At 33.6% G+C, this 22,966-nt stretch overlaps 1 protein-coding gene across 1 annotated transcript; it reads right to left on the bottom strand.

The window, feature by feature from the left end:
- Positions 1-12,080: 12,080 nt before the first annotated feature.
- Positions 12,081-22,673, bottom strand: LOC125654325 (uncharacterized). Its single transcript, XM_056144211.1, has 4 exons — positions 22,512-22,673; positions 14,700-14,772; positions 13,393-13,553; positions 12,081-12,759 (listed from the first exon to the last, which is right to left on the bottom strand). Exons 1-4 carry the CDS (start codon positions 22,564-22,566, stop codon positions 12,620-12,622), a joined length of 429 nt encoding a protein of 142 aa, XP_056000186.1. The 5' UTR covers positions 22,567-22,673; the 3' UTR covers positions 12,081-12,619.
- Between the last annotated feature and the right edge of the window lie 293 nt (positions 22,674-22,966).

Below are 22,966 nucleotides of genomic sequence, written 5' to 3'. Positions count from 1 at the left end.
AAAATGACTGTATTAATAATATATTAAAAATATACTTTTATGTATTATTTTTCCATATGGGTAGTAATCACATGTCTTTATGATTTAAAAGAATCCTTCTTTAATTTTGTTGACACTAGAATATTATAAATGATGGATGCATTGTCAAGAAAAACAGAAAGAGATGTACAAAAATTGTGACGCTTGCAACTCCAGGGTTCTGATTCAAGGTCAGATCCAAATAGTGTTAAAAGTGTATATCAAGTTTATAATTGTGAAATGTTTCATCAGTATAGACGCTTTTGGGGGAATGAATTACACCTTATATTATACTTCTACTGAATATTAGAATTTAGCATATAAATGCATGCCTAGAGCAAGAAAAGTTACTGTATTATATAGATTTCATTCATATTGAGGTTAGTAATACTTTTAACTAAATAACTCAGGTGACTGGTAAGGTCAGTGTCTTGTTGATATTTTTGATGTGTGTATGCATGTACGTGTATGTGTGCGTGTGTGTGTGAAATACAAAAAAAAAATCCATAAAGATTTGTTTCAGAGTTTTGAGTAGTGATCAGTTTTAGCAATCATCAACAGCTAGGGTATGAATCTGTACACTCATCTTTGTTAATTTCTAAAAAGACTTAAATTGCATTTCAAAAGTAGTCAAGTGTTATGTGAAGGGGATTTGAGGAACATATGTTCCTGCTAAATGTGTGTGATCATACGTTTGGGGTGTCAATGGATGGAAAATCATCTGAAGATCGAAGTTTTGAAGAAATTGAAATACTTTTTTGAATATTAATCAATCTTATTTTCATTCTAAAATCATGTACTCAAAGGAATTTTGTTTCAATTACATATGTAAGTGCATTAAATTGAATTATTTTTCTATTTCTGACTTACATTTAAAACAGTTATGTTTGTCATTTTGTTTCTCAAAGTAGAAAATATTTTCATGTAGATTTTTCTTCCAAGATTATTATTCCTTAGATTTCAATTTAGAACATTCAAGTAAAAGAAAATAAGACTCTAAAAAAGGAGGTCTCCATGTGAATTGAGAGAAAGAAATGGAAATTATAAATTCTGTGGTGACATTAAATTTCATTTCATAATTTTGCCAGCTATAATAAGGTATGATATGAGATTCAGAGTGGTACATTTATGTGCATACATGTACCTTGTATTTCCAATTGAAAATTGATTGCTTTAAATCAATTTCAACATTATGAATATCCTACAAAAGTAAAACATAATGATTTAAAGTTTAAAAAACACATTGTTTCACTCCTGAAACCTTGACCTCACACGGATATATATTGGTATTTAGTGTTGGTAGGTTTTGGTTCTTTTTGGGTGGATTTTGGATAATGTAGTGAATTTCAGTTAGTTGTAGCACAGTAACATGGAGTGAGCTTGCTTGCTTCCTGATATCTAGTCAATCACTTTTTAAGACATACATATTTTTCAAACTCGCATTACACATATTTGTTTGCATTTTTGGTAGGAGTGTTTTATATGCTCACTATATATGTCATCTTCATATATAGATGTGTAATTGTTTGCAAAAAGAGGAGACATCTAAATTCCTAATAAAAATGATAATTACATTTAAATCATAATTGTGCACTTCATGTACTTTTTACATGCAAAATCATTTCATATAATTATATGGTTTTTGTACTTTCTGTCCATATCTGTAAGTCTGTCTGTCACAAAGTCTTAAATTGAGCATTAAAATGCTTCTCCTCCTGTGTGGATTATCTGATAAACTTGAAACTTTGTACAATGCTTCATTGCCATTTGCAGATGTACACATTATTGGGAGAGGATTTATTGTTATCCTAAAAGTTATAGTGGTTCGATCCAAGAGGGATGCGGGTGTAAAATAGCTTGTGACCATTTCTCCTAGTTGTAAACATATTGGAGAGTCTTGAATTTTATTTATTTTTTTATTTTTATTTTTTTTTTTTTTTTTTTTTTTTTTTTTACAATACTTCATTATCATTTAATGATGTCTAGATTTCTCTGACCCAGGAATCTAATATTTTCCTAAAATCTACAGTGGATCAAAAACAAGTATTTTAAGTGTTGTTTTTTTTACCCTTTATTGAATAATCTTTGTAAAATTGCATGTGCAAAAGTAAAGATGCTTTGAAAATTCAATTACAAAATTAAACATTTCACTGGTTTGTTAAGGTACTCATTACACTAAAGCTTTATGACACTATGTTACAAGATGGTGATTTAAATGTTTTGGGAAAGTATTTGTATCGATCGATTTATTCGTCTATAACACCATAGCTAAGTGGTTAATTATTAAAGCATTGGGCGAGAGAGAGAGAGAGAGAGAGAGAGAGAGAGAGAGAGAGAGAGAGCATTGGGCTGGTGAACTACAGATCTTGAGCTCAAATCCACCAGTCTTTTGTTCATGTGTTGAAATAATATTTTTGAAAATCATGTTTTTATCCAAATTTGCATTTTTTGCTGTTTTTGGCATACACACTTATTGTATATCATCAGATCTTTTTTATAATATTAAATCAATGTGTACTGATTTGAGAAAACTATTTCCCGGTGTAGTGAGCCACCTTAAATGTAAACATAAAAAGACTCCAGTCTTTGTTTACATGACACAGAATGAAGGCTAAAATAATGCTTTTATTCCTGCATCCAGAAGGTTAAAATTTTGGCTGTGAACACAGATTCAGTTATACTTTTCATGTTTAACATTTAAAAAAATGAAAACAAAATTTAAAAAAAACAAAACAAAAACGTAAACGTCCTGCTTGAGAATTTTTCACTTGTATGGAGATGTCACCATTGCCAGTGAAGGGCTGCAACATTTAAGTCTATGCTCGGTGCTTATGCCGCTTTGAGCAGGGGTGGATTAATATTGTGTCACACATTTAGGTAATGTCATATAACTGTAAACAATGTCTCTAGAGGATTTGGGTGTTGCTCAACCGGAAATTTAATAAATTAATGCATAAGATTGGGTCATACTTCTTTTTGGACTAGAACATCCAGGACTGAACTTTCTTAGGGTCGAGATGTCTGTTAACCGTTTATTCGTATTTACCTGTCGAAGTCCTTTTGACGCTTAAGGTATAGGAAAAAGTACTTTGACTTCAGAATGAATGTGATTGTCAGAGGGAGAATGATGGACCGAAGCATGCATTTTGTAAAATGATTCTTGTGTTGTTAAATCTTCGAGAATCTTGTTGGAGATGTCTGATTCGGTTCACGAAACAACTTAGCATCATCTAGCAGTAGCAGATTTCACCGTAAGCACTTAATTAACACTAATTTCAATATATTGTAAACAAATTGTAACTGTAAGCTAGGCTATTCCAAAATTCCACAACAAGAGTAGGGGTATATACCACACACCCCTAATAAAAGCACTGGGATTACTGAATCAGAATGACAATTGGGGTGGGGACGATAAAAGCAGAATTTTCGAATTATTTTGAAGCGAAGTTTTGAGTAAGAAATGGTGTCATTCGTTTTGGGTTATTTTTTTCATTGGGGATGGTACCATAGGGCCTACTATCATTATTACAGACAAAAATACCGGTTCCTGTGAATATTCACACCTGACGACCTGTAAAGGGTTGTAAATAGTGAATGTGAACAGCTGCATGTAAATAAATACCGTTCAATTTTATTCTAATATTTTTGTGATAGGGTTATATGTATACAATTAAAATTGCATGGGAAAGAGTTTAGTAATGCAGAGCTCTAATATAATTTAATTTCTCATGTTGTTTAGACATTTATCCATTAACACATGTATAGGTCTACATAATTTAGGAGTGTAATTACTAGATATAAAGTTAATGTCATTCCTTAGCTTGCAAGTACATTCTTAAGAATCGTGACAAACAACACTCTTTAAGATACAATTTTCTGCTTTATTAATATATTCATGGGATAAAAGTCCCCATCCTGTGTTTTATTTGGGATATTTATTCCCATTCATGCTCAAATAGGATATTCACTGCCATTTCATGTTCATTATGGGACATTTCCTCCTATGGGACATTGTATCCCATTTTAAATTTAAATATGGGAGTTAAAATCCTATGGGATGGGATTTTTGGTGGAAGTGAAAATCCCCCAAGTGGGATTAAAAATCCCACCAAAATCCCATGGGATTTTTTTACTTCAGGTGAAATATCTTAAAAACTACAATAGTTACAAGTGTAAATGTTGGTGCATGTCTTGTGGACATAAAATCCCATCTTTTTTTGTAAAGGGTTTATTTGTATCCTTAATAAAAGGGTTGGCGAAACTCCAGACTTCTGTCGTGTCCAGAGTTAAACAGTTGTTTTCTGGTCAAAATATCGCTGAAAAGCAAATACTTTTGATTAATTTTGCAATATTATTTTATAATCATGTTTATTTAAGTGGTATACATGCAAATAAACAATTAAATTGCATTAAATTATGAAATTTTACTAGCGTACTCTATAGTACTCTAACGTACTCTAGAGTACTCTGTTTAGTAGGACCCCAGTCAAAACTTGAATTTTACGGTCTCTTTTTGTCCGGATCCCCACGGGATAATAAGCAATATAAAATAGAGAGTTTGGCAAACAAGGTCCCCTAGATATATCAGAGGTGAGATCAGGTGCCTAGATATATCAGAGGTGAGATCAGGTACCTAGATATATCAGAGGTGAGATCAGGTGCCTAGATATATCAGAGGTGAGATCAGGTGCCCAGGAGTATGCATCCCTATCGTACCTATGGTGCATATGTAATCCAATAAAAGTGTAATTATGCTCTGCGCATTTGAGGAATTGTATGGAACACAGATAAAACAAGTCCAGAGACAGTATGCGGTATAAACACTAGCACGTGTCACCAGATAATAGATATCAATTATATATAGATAGATAGATAGATATATATATATAGTTATAATTATAAAAAAATTAAGGTTGTCTTTCACTGCTGAATTCATTTACTATGTCCTCTGTGTTGAGCTCCAACAATTAAGGTGGTCATCCACTGCTGAATTCATTCACTACGTCCTCTGTATTGTGCTTCAACAATTAAGGTGGTCATCCACTGCTGAATTCATTCACTACGTCCTCTGTATTGTGCTCCAACAATTAAGGTGGTCATCCACTGCTGAATTCATTCACTACGTCCTCTGTATTGAGCTCCAAAAACAAAATAAATTTCACCTATCAACCACTGAATGATAAGGATATTGATTGATCTGATATATTCTTATTGAAACAAATAAAAATAAAAGAGAAATTGAAAAAGACATTTCCTTTTTTACCAAAGCTATAAAGGGCCTCCGTGGTCGAGTGGTTAGAACATTGCGCTCAAAATCACACGGTCTCTCACCTCTGTCGGCGCGGGTTCCAATCCTGCTCGCGCCGGTAAGTGGGAAAGTTTCCCAGTTTACTTTCGGAAGGTCGGTGGTCTCTTCCCAGGTACATTGTATCTGGGTTCTCTCTTCCACCAATAAAAACTAGGCGCCACCATATTACTGAAAAATTCTTGAGTGTGGCACAAAACATCGAAACAAACAAAACCAAAGCTATATATCATTTGGACAGAAGGTATTACCTTTCTAGTAATTGATATAGACGTAAGCTTGAGATATTAGATAATAATATAATATAACAGAACGATACAATCCACAAACTTATTATCCACAGCATATAAGGTGGGATGTAGTGCTGCCTGAAATATGCATTGTGTATCGATTTCAGCGCTCCCTGTAAGAGTATCTAAAATTGATGCATACTCTTCCTAGACACCTCTCGTGCCTCCAGGGGTCCGTCTTTACCCTGCTCTCAATTTTTCCCTTAAAAGGTGAATGACACTGCTCAATGTTTTTATTTTCACTTTTCTGACGTGTAGAAATTTTGATGTGTAATTTACAGTAATGATATTTTGATAAACGCCACACTGAGCATATGGTAATGATGCGTGTACCTGTATCTGGATCTACATATGGTAATGATGCGCGTACCTGTATCTGGATCTACATATGGTAATGATGCGTGTACCTGTATCTGGATCTACAAAATGGTCAACTGATGAATATGTATTGTCTTCTTTACTAAACTTTATCTTGAAGAATGGCACCTTTTAAAAGGAAAGTTGTAGCATAAGTTGGATTACAAATGTGGAATTAGATGCAAGTTCTTTTAAAATACAGTTAAAATTATAAGTCCTACAAATAAATACAATGTTGTCACAAACTTTGTCAGCATGAACCAGTACCTAATATTCATGTAACCTATTGTATTCTCTCATTACTTCCAATTTACTTATTCCCGTGGGGACCCGGGGGTTAGAATAGGTTATCAGCGACTAAATAGGGTGGTCCATCGGATGAGACCGCAAAAACAGAGGTCCCGTGTCACAGCAGGTGTGGCACGATAAAGATCCCTCCCTGCTCAAAGGCCGTAAACTTGAATAATCATTGTTGTTCATGGTGTAACCTGTTCAACATAGAGATACAAATTGATTGCTTCACAAATTTCACGTGTAAACTTTAACATTAAGTGAACGTGCGAACACTACTTCTTTTACTTCAAGTGTCAAGTGACAAATTCATCATAGTTTGGAAGACAGGATGACGATTCGTCAATTGCTGATACTTACAAATGAAGTCATTCAAGATTACTTATGTTATCGATTTAGCCGCGAGAGGATCATGGATGTACATTAAACATCAAATTCATGTGTAGGTGCTGATACCAGCTGTTCCCACCATTTTCTATATTGTATTTATTAATTTCCGATTTCAGTGAGTTTTGTAACATAAGTTCCACTTTCCTATGCTGTCTTTTCCATTTGCTGATTAGTTGTCCGAGAGAATCTGTGGGTACTGACCAAGTAAACTCTCCCCGACAGAAATTCTGGATATAATGCAATAGCTACTAACATTTATTACGTCAAGTAAAACTAATCAATATTAGATGAAAGGTGAAGATAGCGAACAGTGATCGATCTCACAAATCTCATAAGCAATACAAAATAGATAGTAGGGCAAACACATGCCCCTGGAAACACCAGAGGTGGGATCAGGTGTCTAGGAGGAGTAACCATCCCCTTTCGATCGATCACATCCGCCGTGAGCCCTATATCTTGATCAGGTAAACGGAGTTTTCCGTAGTCAAAATCAGTGTACCACGGACGGTTTAGCAATCGGTATGAAACATGCCAGACAACATTTGACCCAATGATAGGTTGTATTGGCATACTAGATCGTTCTAATGACCATAGAATTTGCAGAATTCTTACTTTAAACGAGACTGTTAAAACCCCTGTACCATCAACATGTTTGTCAGTGGCTTGCTTCAAAACTACGGAAGCCGATAGGTGCCATGGTATAGAATTAATATTTATTTAACTGGCGGTCGCCACTTAATTTATGTGGCGGCCGCCACTTATTATCTGGCGGCCGCCAGTTAATTATCTGGCGGCCGCAAATTAATTTAACTGGCGGTCGCCATATAAAATAACTGGCGGCCGCCACTTAATTTATATGGCGGCCGCCACTCAATTTAAATTATTTAAATGGCTGTCACCAGTTATTCAACTCCTCTCTCTTTCTCTATCTCTTTCCAAAATGAAAGGGGTGCAATCCCTCCCTAATGCTTAGTAATATATATATATATATATATATATATATATATATATATATATATATATATATATTCGATTGTACTGTTTAATACGTAGAACCACGGGGCTGACCCTCCATTTTTTTTTTTTACATCGTTCAATTTGTGTTATTTTCACATGCAAACTAAATTATTTTCACATGTGAAATAAAATTAATTGGCGGATTGGCCCCCACCCCACTCTTTTGGTGGTAGTAATGACTGGTAAAAATGTAATAATGAATGAACTGATCAATTGAAAAATGAACGGAGCCCCCTCCCTCCAATTTAGGAGTACGGAGTGTGGACAAAAAAGACATTTTGAGTTCCTTTTCTGCTTGTCAACAATTGTAGAAGACAATTCTCCTCCGACTGTCCCTATACACTTTGAAAAACGATGCTGTATGTTTGCGTACTACTCTAAATCTTTACAAAATAATCACTCAGTAATACGAATTACATTGTTTTTGCAATTGGCAGCCGCCATATATAATAACTTGCGGTCGCCAGTTGATTTATATGGCGCCCGCCAGATAATAAGTGGCGGTCGCCAGTTAAATTAAGTGGGGCGGCCGCCACATAAATTAAGTGGCGGCCGCCAGTTAAATAAATATTAATTCTATACCCTGGCACCTATCGGCTTCCGTATTAATAGACAAAACGTCGTCGATATATCTAAATGTAGAATTGAATGTCACAGCAGGAGATTTTTTTCTTCTCACGTAGAGTTTTTTAAAAAATAAATTCTGCTTCATATGAATATAGAAGCAGGTCAGCTAACGAAGGAGCACAATTCGTGCGCATGGGAAATCCAACAGACTGTTGGAAGGCATGATCACCAAAGATGTAATGAATAGGTTCAGTAATGTTTTGAAACATGTCAAAGGTTCGTATGATAACTAGAGATGGTTCAGCTGAAATGAGAAGGTCTGTATTGACTGAATAGGCTGTAATAATTTTAGCTGAACGACCGAAAAGTTAGTCCTGGTCGTGGTTTTTACCCATTTCGAAATTAATAGTACATATTTAAAAGATAGACATAAGAACAGATGATCGGTGAGATATTATTTAGATTGACGGATTGATATTCCACCATTCTAGATGTGTTCGATTACAGAACGATAGCATGTGAGTATGCATACTTTATGATTGTTTGGTTAAATTGATCTCTGTGTACAGAATTCTATAGAGTCATGCAATATATTACATTCAAAATATTTACAGAAATTCTATCCTTTTAAAAGATACAATGTACAAACATGCTTCCCAAAATGTTATATTTAAACAAATGTTAATATAAAGAGAAAATATTTCAATTACTGTTATTAAACTAGAACTTTGTACTTTTGAATAATCAATTAATGAGTTTTATACATCAATTTAAACAACTCTACTTGACTGTCCAATTTATTTTCAACGGCTAAGAAAATGCGGACTAAAATTGAACATTGCCATTAAAATATGTTTTTTAACAAAGTGTATTTTAGAATTAATAAAACTCTATTTCTCTTAAGAATCATATTTTACCTGATCAAGATATACGGCTCGATCACGGCTGGTGTGACCGGTCTACAGGAGATGCTTACTCCTCCTAGGCACCTGGTCCCATCTCTAGTATAGCCAGGGATCCGTGTTTGCCCGACTCTTTATTTTATATTGCTTATAGGAGTTGTGAAATCGATCACTATTCGTTATCTTCACCTTTCATTACACTACCTCGCCTTACTGTACGGTATAAGTACCAGCTCCTTGACTAGACTCCAAAGGATTCAATACACCGCCGCCAGGATCATTACACGTACAAAGAAATATGACCACATAACACCCGTGTTAGTAAATTTACATTGGCTCCCCATAGAACAGCGAATCTAGTACAAGCTGCTGCTACAGACTTTTAATGGAACATCGCCATTATATTTACAAGAACTTGCCGAATTTTACACACCTTGTAGATCCCTGCGATCAGAAATCTCTATGTTTCTGGTGCAGTCACGTGCACATATTAAGACATGTGGACATAGACGGTTCGACGTGGTGAGTGCTACACTCTGGAACAATCTACCCCAAGACCTGAGATCTGAGAGGAATTTTAGTCGTTTTAAAAAGTTATTAAAAACTTACCTTTTTAGCTTACCCAGATTCTTCTTAGTGTTTATTTCAAGTTGCTCATTTTTAAATTGACCTTATTACGATGGACAACACAGCAATTTTACTTTACATGTAAAACTTATACGGTACTAATTTTGATGCACCAGATGCGCATTTCGACAAATAATGTCTCTTCAGTGATGCTCAACCGAAATGTTTGAAATCCGAAATAACAATGAAGTTTTAGAGCTATTATAGCCAAAAACAGCGTGCCAAAAAAAAGTGGAGTCAAATTCGTGTAAGGATAAGAGCTATGCATGAGGGAGATAATCCTTAATTTTGAAATGAATTTCTAAATTTTATAACAGCAATTAAATATGCATCCGTATTTTCAAGCTAGTAACGAAGTACTTAGCTACTGGGCTGTAGAGACCGTCGGGGACGAACAGTCCACCAGCAGAGGCCTCGACCCAGGGGTCATAATGTAAAACTTTTACGGTATCAATTTTGACATGTGAACATTACTAGTCCATTTAAAGTTATATGTATATTCTTAAGCGTTTATTAACTTGCATGTTAAGCTCTAGTATTTATTAAGTAAGTTTTATGCTCTTATGTTCATAAGTGTTTTATGTACAGCACTTTATAATAATTTCATATCACATTTAGCGCTTTATCAATTTTGTATAATAATAATAATAACAATAACTTCTTTTTTTTTTTAAAAAACACCTAATTTTTACACATGCATTATTGATTGACTTTCTTGAAATATTATCAAAATGCTACAAATTGGATTGTTCTATGTGTGAATTAAGATATTGCTTCTTCATTACTTAATCGTCGTCCGTTATTTTAAAATAAATATTAGATGATGAGTTAAATGCTACCTGACTTGTTTCATACCGATTGTTAGGCCGTTGTTGTCCGTGTTTGCCCAAGTATCTATTTTGTATTGCTTATGAAAGGTGAAGATAACGAACAGTGATCAATCTCATAACTCCTAGAAGCAATACAAAGTAAATAGTTGGGCAAACACGGGCCCCTGGACACACCAGAGGTGGGATCAAGTGTCCAGGAGGAGTAAGCATCCTTTGTCGACCAGTCACACTCGCCGTGAGCCCTATATCCTGATCAGGTAAACGGAGTTATTCGTAGTCAAGATTAATGTACCAAGAACGGCCTAACAATCGGTATGAAACATGCCAGACAGCATTTGATCAAATGATAGGTTGTATTGACGAACTAGATCGTTATAACGACCATAGAATTTGCGAAATGCTGACTTCAATCGAGACTGTTGAAACCTCTATACCATCAACTTGTTTGTCAGTTGCATGCCTCGATTGAAAAACTGACTATACGCAGAACAAGCTCTTGCGTATGGAATCAGTTGAGAGATATAAACACCATATGCAGGTGATATAGGAGTTATGAGATTGATCATTGTTCGTTATCGTCACATTTCATGTTTAATTTTTAACATGTTTTTTGTCCGTATTATGTGATTTGGCAAAATAATGACACTGCATGATTTATGTATTAGATATTTCCTCGTCACTTACATTAATTTACAATACCTAGTCTTCAGGTAATATCTTAATTATTTTATTTTTTTTAAAATCCGATTTGTGTTGTGATTGTTACTACTTTTTCACTATTTTCTCTTTGTTTACATTCTACAATTTGTACTCCATGACCTAGATTATGTTACCTCCACGTTAACTTATGAAAAGACACAAAACATACTCCTCTATGACAAAACTCAAACAGCGAAATTTAGATTAATTTTGTATCCAGATGAACAAATAATTTGATTTATTTCCCAATGAAGGATACTTGGCATAAAAAGATATGAATTGTCATTTGTGTATCCTGTTGCATGACATGAATTAACAAATAATTTACCTAATGAAATGTGAAAGTAATCGATCTCATAAATCCAATAAGCAATATAAACTAGAGAGGTGGGCAAACAAGGAACCCTTGATATACCAGTGGTTGAATCAGGTGCCTAAGAGGAGTAAGCATCCCCTGTCGACCGGTCACATCCGCCGATAGCCCTATGCCTTGATCAAGTAAACGGAACTATCCATAGTCAAAATCCGTGCGCCAAAACGGCCTAACAATCGCTATGAAACACGTCAAACAGCATATGACCAAGTGATAAGTTGCATTGGCAAACTAGAACGTTATAACGACCATATATGTTGTGAAAGGCTAACTTTACGACTCTTCTGAAACCCTGCAACATCAACTTGTTTGCAGTAGCCTGCCTCAATTCAAAAATTGACCATACAAAGAACATCTAACAACAAATACATAGAAGGATATCATCACCCCTAAATAAAAAAAAAAACACCTTAGTGTTTTGTTGTAGTAGTTTTATTCCCACAATTGTATCAAAACTTGCATATCTTTGCAATGCTCAAATTGGACAACTGAATAGGCAATATATTGATAAAAATACTAATTTCTACTCTCAAAATTCAAATAATTTATATATATAAAATTCATGCGGTACCAATTTTGATGCACCAGATGCGCATTTCAACAAATAATGTCTCTTCAATTATTTTCAACCGAAATGTTTAAAATCTGGAATAACAATGAAGTTTTAGAGCTATTTTAGGGGAAAACTGTGTGCTAAAAAAGTGGAGTCAAATTCGCCTAAGGATAAGAGCTATGCTTATAGATGTATCGAATTCGTATTTCATAATTCATTATCATAAATATACTATTGTAACATGCTCCTATTCTAAGTATTTACAATGCATTGTAGATGTGTTAAAGCTTGATATGGAATGATAATTCATTAACATATAAAAAACAAAGTTACGATAGAAATTTCAACCAGCTGTTGTACACAAGCGTTGATAGTCACCGACGAATCTTCCGCGTGGCAATTAACTATAGTTTGGAGGCGGTTGAAATCCAGTAGAGGGCGCTTGATGTTGAGGTGGATAAGTGTATTGTGGGTAGGCTGGTGTTGTTCCGGGTGGATAGGCAGCTGTGTTAACAATACCCCCTGTCTGCACAGTGGATACTATCAAAACAAAGGAAATGTCATTGAAACATCTTCCACTAACAAGAAACATAACTTGAAACACGCTTGCTTCTATCCTAAGTATGATTTACAACTTCTCGATGTATCCGGACGTGTGTTGCGAAGTTTTAGATCGGATTTAACATACAAGCACAAACACGTGATTGTATACAAATAACAAAATGGTAGATAACTCTTGATTAAGTCCTGATTAACTCCATAAAGTCCCTAATTACTCCTTTACCTTGCTTCATCAGTGTATACATGTACATTGGTGATATGCTTTTTCCTCACCAAACTATGTATTAATACAATTCCAAACAAGAGGACAACAAAAATAAAGAAGCAAAGAAATCAAAACAAAAAAATGATGGTTATTTTTAACAAGAAAACAGATTAGTATGCATTATATAATTATTAACTCAAAGGGTACAAACTGTTATACAATGCTACTGGTAAAAATACGTACTATTAGATACGAAAGAATATAATAATGTTCCACTCTTTTATCACATTGGTATGACAACTCCTTACAATAATATCCATATAATTCACATATCTATCTGATTATTTAATATTGTAGCTTCACATGAAATCTTTATAACACTACATCCTGTTTTACATCAAACGAACCTCCAGTCGTTGTCGCAACCATAGTCACACCTGGCTGGAGTACCGTACCCCCGGCCGCCATGCGGCGTCTTCGGATGCAGCAAAAGAAGACTATGAGTCCAATCAGTGTTGCTAGGCCAACCAATGAACCAATCACCCCTCCGACGATGGAACCAATCGGTCTATTTGTGAAGGGAAAAATCTTTGCATTCAAATTTCTAAATGTTTTTTCGTTAAAATATTTAAGGAGCATAATATTTCAGTAGGCATACACCAGAGGCCCCTGTCCACCAGCACAAGATACATTATATTCAAAGTTTATGTTTTGATCTGCAGAGAGAGGGGAGATCACACCATGAAAGATATTCCGAGTAGACCAGCTCTTCCACAGAAGTAAAAATCTACCGGAACTGTCGCTATAGCCTCGCAAAATTAGAATTATTTTGAACTATAATTTCTCAACTATAACAAACTTTTTTATAACTATTTGAAAATGTTTTTGGATACAACAAATTACAATCCGCAGAGCAGGGATTCATACTGCCGATCTTTATTTACCACTGGGTTCATTAATTTTATTTAATATATATAGAATAGCATATTGTTTTAATGAAGTTCAAAAACATCTGATGTTTGGAAAGATCATGCACTCTAGGTTCTAACTCTTTTCTGTTGTGAAAGCTGAAGATAACGAAGAGTGATCAATCTCATAACTTCGGAGGCAGCAGAGGAAGTCTATGAATCCAATCAGCGTTGCAAGGCTAACCAATGAACCAATCACCGATCCAAAGATGAAACCAACCGGTCTTTTTGGGGGGGGGGGGGTGTCTTAGATCGCATCCATTGTCTTGTCAATCACGTGAAGTTCTATTCGCTTAGCTCTTCGGTTTCAAATTTTTTGCTACAATCCTTAATTATCAAATCTTAACTTAAATCTTATAATGAGTGGAAGGTACGCTCATTGTAAACTCAAGCAAATTTCCACCCTTTGTTTGACGTACATAACCTAGTCCCACCCTTGAATCTGACTGTGGGTGATCTTATCTATCTATAGGACGAGCATATATTTACTGAAAGACAAACGTGCAGCCACGCAATATCAAACTAAGCAATATCAAACCAATTTGATCTACGTAAAACAGAGTATTATTTTCATTTAGATGTTACTGGTGCCGTGACAGGGATTTTTACTACTAGCCCCATACATAATGTAATACTAGTGGTCCCACTAAATACAATAAAATAGTCCACTTTGGCAACGTATGAATAATTCAGTACTATACAAAATATTTCGTAATTCAAATGAAGATATAAAGTAAATTACGTACACGTAGTATGTACAGTAGTACGAGTAGTAACCATAGTCATAGGAGTAGTAGCAATACGAGGCGTCCACAACATCTGTAACGATAAAACAATAGACATGTTATCATAGTATAGTCACAATACAGAATATGTCTACAGCATCTGTAACGATAAAACAATAGACATGTCATTATAGATTAGTCACAATACAGAATATATCTACAATATCTGTAACAATAAAACAATAGACATGTTATCATAGTATAGTCACAATACAGAATATGTCTACAACATCTGTAAAGATAAAACAATAGCCATGTTATTAAAGATTAGTCACAATGTAGAATATGTTTATAACATCTTTATCGATAAAACAATAACCATGTTATTAAAGATTAGTCACAATATAGAATATGTCTACAATATATGTAAGAATAAAACAATAGCCATGTTATTAAAGATTAGTCACAATATAGAATATGTCTACAACATCTGTATCGATAAAACAATAGCCATGTTATTAAAGATTAGTCACAATATAGAATATGTGTACAACATCTGTATCGATAAAACAATAGCCATGTTATTAAAGATTAGTCACAATACAGAATATGTCTACAACATCTGTATCGATAAAACAATTACCATGTTATTAAAGATTAGTCACAATATAGAATATGTCCACAAGATCTGTAACGATAAAACAATAGACATGTTATCATAGTATAATCACAATACAGAATATGTCCACAACATCTGTAACGATAAAACAATAGACATGTTATTATAGTATAGTCACAATATTGAGCATGTCTACAACATCTGTATCGATAAAACAATAGCCATGTTATTAAAGATTAGTCACAATATACAATATGTCTACAACATATGTAATGATAAAACAATAGACATGTTATCATAGTATGATCACAATACAGAATATATCTACAACATCTGTAACGATAAAACAATAGACATGTTATTATAGTATAGTCACAATATTGAACATGTCTACAACATCTGTATCGATAAAACAATAGACATGTTATCATAGTATAATAACAATACAGAATATGTCCACAACATCTGTAATGATAAAACAAAAGACATGTTATTATAGTATAGTCACAATACAGAATATGTCTACAACATCTGTAACGATAAAACAATAGACATGTTATTATAGTATAGTCACAATATAGAATATGTCTACGACATCTGTAATGATAAAACAAAAGACATGTTCTTATAGTATAGTCACAATGTAGAATATGTCTACAGCATCTGTAACAATAAAACAATAGACATGTTATCATAGTATAGTCACAATATACAATATGTCCACAATATCTGTAACGATAAAACAATAGACATGTTATCATAGAATAGTCACAATGCAGAATATGTCTACAACATCTGTAATGATAAAACAATAGACATGTTATCATAGTATAGTCACAATATACAATATGTCTACAACATCTGTAATGATAAAACAATAGCCATGTTATTAAGTATTAGTAACAATGTAGAATATGTCTACAGCATCTGTAACAATAAACAATAGACATGTTATTATAGATTAGTCACAATATAGAATATGTCTACAACATCTGTAATGATAAAACAATAGTCACGGTGGGTAGTTTGGTCACAATATATAATGTGTCTACAACATCTGTAATGATAAAATGATAGTCATGGTGGGTAGTTTGGTCAGAATATAAAAATCATAATGTGAGTACAACATCTGTTAGTCACACTATATATAATGTTTCAACACCATCTGTTAGTCAGTATATATAGTGTGTCTACAACATCTGTTAGTTAGTATATATAGTGTGTCTACAACATCTGTTAGTCAGTATATGTAATGTATCTACAACATCTGTTAGTCAGTATATGTAATGTGTCTACAACATCTGTTAGTCAGTATATGTAATGTGTCTACAACATCTGTTAGTCAGTATATGTAATGTGTCTACAACATCTGTTAGTCAGTATATATAGTGTGTCTTCAACATCTGTTAGTTAGTATATATAGTGTGTCTACAACATCTGTTAGTCAGTATATGTAATGTATCTACAACATCTGTTAGTCAGTATATGTAATGTGTCTACAACATCTGTTAGTCAGTATATGTAATGTGTCTACAACATCTGTTAGTCAGTGTATGTAATGTGTCTACACCATCTGTTAGTCACTGTATATAATTAGTCTACACCATCTGTTAGTCACTGTATATAATTAGTCTACAACATCTGTTAGTCACTGTATATAATTAGTCTACACCATCTGTTAGTCACTGTATATAATTAGTCTACACCATCTGTTAGTCACTGTATATAATTAGTATACACCATCTGTTAGTCACTGTATATAATTAGTCTACACCATCTGTTAGTCACTGTATATAATTAGTCTACAACATCTGTTAGTCACTGTATATAATTAGTCTACAACATCTGTAATCAGTCAGGGGCATGATGGATTCAAGTTATTTTAAAAATAACTCATTTAAGTTAATGATTTCAAGACTTTGGATTATCTCTCTTTGAGCTTGGTGTCTTCAATAACCTGATCAAGTTACCTTTTTCTCTGTTGCTTTTTGTGTTAAGTAAAATCAAGTTACTTCCCTTTTTACTTACTTAGTAACTGAAACAAGTTATCCAGTGAATTTCATCAGGACATTGTTCAAGTTCTTAAACATTGTGTCAATTTTCTGATAGAGAAATATTGTTCCTTACTTTACTTTATTAGTTATTCTAAACATTTTTTAAAGTACCTGTATTTCTTAATATACTACGAACCTTTTAACAAGAGAAAATACAACAATTATTTGATATGAAAGTGTAAAATTATTTTTATTTCAACATTATGATAATTGAATGAGTAAAATGAAAAAAATTGTCAAATTTAAAAAAACAAAAGGAAGATACTAACTGGTATAAAATGTTTTCCGAAAGCTCAATACATAATAACAGTGTCATATTCAACCTTTAGAGAGGAACAATGTGAGAAAGTAACACCTAAATTCTCATATGTTGTATGTTGTATGAGAGAGGCAATTTTTAGTTTATAAGATTTACATTTGAACATTGAAATTCTACAAAATCTTTGAATCTGTCAAATCAAATATTAATAAATCCAAACACCACAATGACTAAGATGACTATTTTTTTTTTCCAATTAACATGATTAAATAATGTATATCTAAAATACAAACATCATGAGGAAAATCGGAAAATCCCAAGACGTGTGAATGTATTTACAAGAATGAAAGATGCAAGACAGATTATATACATATGCAAAAAAAGGAATCCCATGACACTAGATTAATTGTACACAATGGCCATTCTAAACATGGAAAAACAAACTCTAGAGATGGAAAAATGTCTATTTTGCATGAAATTTTAAGAGAGCAGATTGCATTTTAAAATACCATCATAAACGCAATAAACATGATAAAAGATTTAATGTTCTACAAAGAAAAGTTAATGAACAAAGGTGTTCTGGAAGCTATTAAAAAACTGAACCATGTGATTTTTTTTTTCAATGAAGGGTATGCCAGGGATGCAAAATAAAATAATAAACATATGATAATGAACTTAAAATATTCAAGTTATATGTCACAAGCTACGGATTATATAGGTATACATCAAAATGTTGTACAAAACTCATGAGACTGGCAACTGTACTATGACAAGTTTGACAGTACATTGCATGGAAGCTGCGTACAAAACAAATTTAAATCATAAACATGATAAAAATTCAAAATTACATATAAACCATGGTAATGATAAAACAATAGTCAAGGTAAGTAGTTTAGTCACAATATCTATTATCATACTTTCATGTAAAATGCTCGAGTCTGGCATTTCGAGTATTTTACATGAAAGTATAATATTATAAAACTCATCACATTCATCAAATTTATGTGCATATGGTTCACCGTAGATTGTTAGACGACGTCGTTTGAGCGTTTGTAATAAATGCGAATACCTGCATTGATACACTAAACATCGCATGATAGTGACTGATCAAACTGCAACCGACACACGTTTTATATTTTGCTGTCTATATAACATTCAGTATATCAAAACAAATATTGCATGTAGTTGAGAGTAACATTGAAATTTTTAACCCCGAGAAAATCATTGTTAACCGAGGCGTAGCCGTAACTACATGCAATAGTTATAAATGTGTCTACAACATCTGTTAGTCACAATAGTATGTATCCACAATAGCTCTATTGATAAAACAATATTCAGGATGAGTAGTTTAGTCACAATATAGAATGTGTCTATAACATCTGTTGGTCACAATATATAGATTTATGGTATGTCCACGACATCTGTAAGGATGAAATAAAAACCACGCCTTTACAGTATAGTCACAATATATAATGTGTCTACATTTGTAATAATAAAATAATTTACACTGCATATTAAACATTTCTTGTGCGTTTCGCATATATCCTACGTTTGTTCGGTCACGTGGAGCTGATGTACACTTCTTATAAAGTTGGGTAAGAAACGATATCTGATGTCTTACATTCAATGTGATTACTTGTCGCAATTAACATTCTGTTGAGGGATGCTGTGTCAGGGCCCAGGTAAATTTCGCGGTAAAAATAATAAACATTTTTCCGAATTAATTTCTGCATATCTTGGGAAGTATACGAAATTTCGGAATAAAGTAGGTGGTAATCTAGATTGATTATGAATTATTGTACGAATATATTGAAATACAGAGTGGGATTTTATATCATGATTCATTATTTTTTTTCATCGGCAAACTTAGGTACCACATATATCTAGAGTTCTATACCTTTATACCTTTACTCTTTAATAGAAAAATCGAATCCAAGCGATAGAATTCCCTGTGGTGTATTCAGGGGTCCGTGTACATCCTACTCCTGATGTTGTATTCTTTATGAAATGTGAAGATAACGAACAGTGATCAATCTCATAACCCCCATAGGCAACACGAAATAGAGAGTTGGGCAAACAAGGACCCCTGGATACACCAGAGGTGGGACCAGACACCTAGAAGGAGTAAGCATCTTCTATCGACCGGCCACACCCGCCGTGAGTCCCACAGTTTGATAATGCAAACATAATTATCCGTAGTCAAAACCAGTGTGCCAAGGACGGTCTATCAATTGGTAGGAAACAAGTCAGACAGCATTTGACCAATGATAGGTTGCAATGGCAAACTAGATTGTTATAATTATCATAGAATTTGCGAAATGCCTCGATTTAATAACTTATAATACGCAGAACGAGCACTTGCGCATCGAATTAATTGAGAGATTTGAACACCATATACAGGTGATAATAGAATATTGCTACATAAATACGAGAAGATGACGATGGAGAAGCTGAACTCATCCCGATCGCCTTAACGTTGAGTAGTTAGTTTGCCGTTAATATCAGTTTTCAATAAAATATCTAAATATGAAGCAAAAGTGGGTTACTATGTGGTATCTTTTATTTCGAGTTCACGGAAATATATCGAACATACTTCTAATATTGCATCCAAACTTCTTAATTATAAACAAACTTTGCAGTGTCTAGATATAGACCGTCGTATACGTAATCCACCTACGTGTTCTTGTTCTTCATCTTCTTTCAACTGTAGTCCAGCTGGACATGTCATTACTGGTGAGGTTGATATAATTGAAAATGAGGACCTCAAATCACTTATTCAAAAAGATTCTAAATACAGAGAACCTTGATCTTTCAATTGGCGACAGAACTATAACTCTATTATGAATTACGTCGAAGATTATGCCAGATGATGGGCTAAATATGACAAAGAAGAACTTTATACATTGTCCAAATTGATTAAAAGTATAAGAATATTAAAATCCCGCATTAGACATATCATTTTGCATATTATATGGTCGTTATACCGATCTAAGTTTGCCATTACAACCTATCATTATTTAGTTGTATTACTGTTTTTCTACTTGATGATCGGCTAAAAAATGTAACATTGATAATTACTTCACAACCTATCATTGGGTCAAGTGCTGTATGATGTGTTTTATACAGATTGTTAGGCCGTTTGTAGCACACTGATTTTGACTACAGATAATTCCGTTTAACTGATCAAGATATAGGGATCACAGCAGATGTGACAGGTCGACAGGCTTACTCCTCCTAGGCACCTGACCCCACCTCTTGTATATCCAGGGGTCCGTGTCTGCCCAACTCTCTCTCTCTCTCTCTCTCTCTCTCTCTCTCTCTCTTGTATTACTTATAGGAGTTATGAGATTGATCTCTGTTCGGTATCTTCATCTTTCATGAATGAACATTGTTATTGTTAATGAATAAAAGGTTTAGACACGTATGATATTCAAATTGTACAATTTGTATGCATGTATATATTTGTGAAATTGTTTTTATAACTGTTTTCATATTCCTAAAATGTTGAAGGATTCCTTCAATTCCTTCTACTTATTTTTTGCATTCCTCCCAATGTAAAACCTATACGGTACCAACTTTGATGCACCAGATGCGCATTTCGACAAATAATGTCTCTTCAGTGATGCTCAACCGAAATGTTTGAAATCCGAAATAACAATGAAGTTTTAGAGCTATTATAGCCAAAAACAGCGTGCCAAAAAAAGTGGAGTCAAATTCGTCTAAGGATAACAGTTATGTATGAGGGAGATAATGCTTAATTTTTGTTCTTCATACTTCTAAGGACATTTTATCCAATAGCATACATGTAACAAAGAAAACTTCTACAGTGCACCACTAAAGTTGTTAAATGTATAACGATTACACTCCATGTCTAAGAAATGGATGACCATGTGTGATTCTTGTAATCATAGTATCGTTTGGAAGAGTTCATCAAATAAAAATCATTCATCATTATAGATATCCAGGAAGTTACAGAATTTTTATTACTACTTGAATTATTTCACCTTGAATATTTCATTGAAGTTTATAGGAAGAGCATGTTTTATTACAACATTCTTAAAAGAAATTGTATTTCCATACAAATATGCTTAAAAGGTTACCAAAAAATTATGTTTATAAGAATTAGATTATTCTAATTTCATCAAGGGTGGATAACTCTTGCAAGACATTTCAAGTGTAAATGGGTCGGCTTCTAATCATTTACCACTCGTGTAATCTGATGCAATTCACATTCATCATTCTTTAACACCAAACATTTGTCTCGATTTAAATCACTTAAAATTGTTCATTCCCCTTTTCTTATACAAATGCTCGTTGAATAATTTAAAATTGCAACTCCGTGCATTGATTATTGATCTAGATAGATGTGTACAGGTTATGTTTTTCTTCCAGTCAATTTCTACCGACTTCGGACAGCTTTTTATGTCGTTGGGTTGCCTTACCAGTTGAGTACTAAGTGTATGGGTAATTATTTTGCATTGAAGAGTAAAATGATCATGAAATTAGAATCAAAGTAAAAGTACCCCCACTCTTCAGGTAAAGGGCGGTCAGAGACTGTGTCGTCACTATGTAAACATTCCTTATCTATCGACAGTAGGGAGTAGAGATCCGGGTGTTCCATTAATGCCCAGTATTTATTTTCGATTTGTTTATTTGTAAGTTTAAAAGTATTTTTGATCTACCACATGATTATGACTAATAAATAGTTATATGTTGCAACTAAACATTTAAGGTGTTTACTTCCGCAATGCTACGAAATGCAGCGGAACGTTACACCCGTTTCTCCTTAAATATTGAATGAATGGGTGGAAAAATCTGTAGGCCAACTATTAATCAAACCGAAATTATATTTGTTTTACTCCTTCATAATGTGAATATTGTTGACACATTTACAACCTTACCTGGGATTAGACTGCTGACAAAGAATACAAGGGGTAACACACGGAAGCACGCCATTTTCACGAAGTAACTTTAATATCACGTGGTATTTACACATTTTTGCTGATACGGTAAAGTGTAATTCTTATCGGAAAATACGTAATGTTTAAATGCATTTTATTCAACAAAAGCGCTGTCATTTCCGCCTGACTGTATAGACATAAGGAACAAATATTCTTTATATCATAAGGAATATATAAATGTATCCCTTACTTGTAAAGGTCAGAGAAATTCTAATTTATATTCAATAAAATATCTGGGTTTGTCTCGTTGTAAAATTTAAATACCATGTCGCTGAGGTGTTGGTATATGTAGCCTATTTTACTTAGCGATCCGTTCGGAGCATTTATTGCATCACATGATAAGCACTTTCATCATCTTATGGAATTCAGCAACGTTCAGATTCATTTGATAAACT

The sequence above is a fragment of the Ostrea edulis genome, chromosome 7 (assembly GCF_947568905.1).
Source record: "Ostrea edulis chromosome 7, xbOstEdul1.1, whole genome shotgun sequence".
NCBI classification, from domain to species: Eukaryota; Metazoa; Mollusca; class Bivalvia; order Ostreida; family Ostreidae; genus Ostrea; species Ostrea edulis.
This window is presented reverse-complemented; position numbering and strand designations above follow the sequence as displayed.

Coding starts and splice junctions, on each gene's coding strand:
- LOC125654325 (XM_056144211.1), bottom strand. CDS start 22,566: ATGGCGTGCTTCCGTGTGTTACCCCTTGTATTCTTTGTCAGCAGTCTA. Junction 14,773..22,511: donor TGTCAGCAGTCTAATCCCAG/GTAAGGTTGTAA, acceptor TTATCGTTACAG/ATGTTGTGGACGCCTCGTAT. Junction 13,554..14,699: donor TACTACTGTACATACTACGT/GTACGTAATTTA, acceptor CTTCACAAATAG/ACCGATTGGTTCCATCGTCG.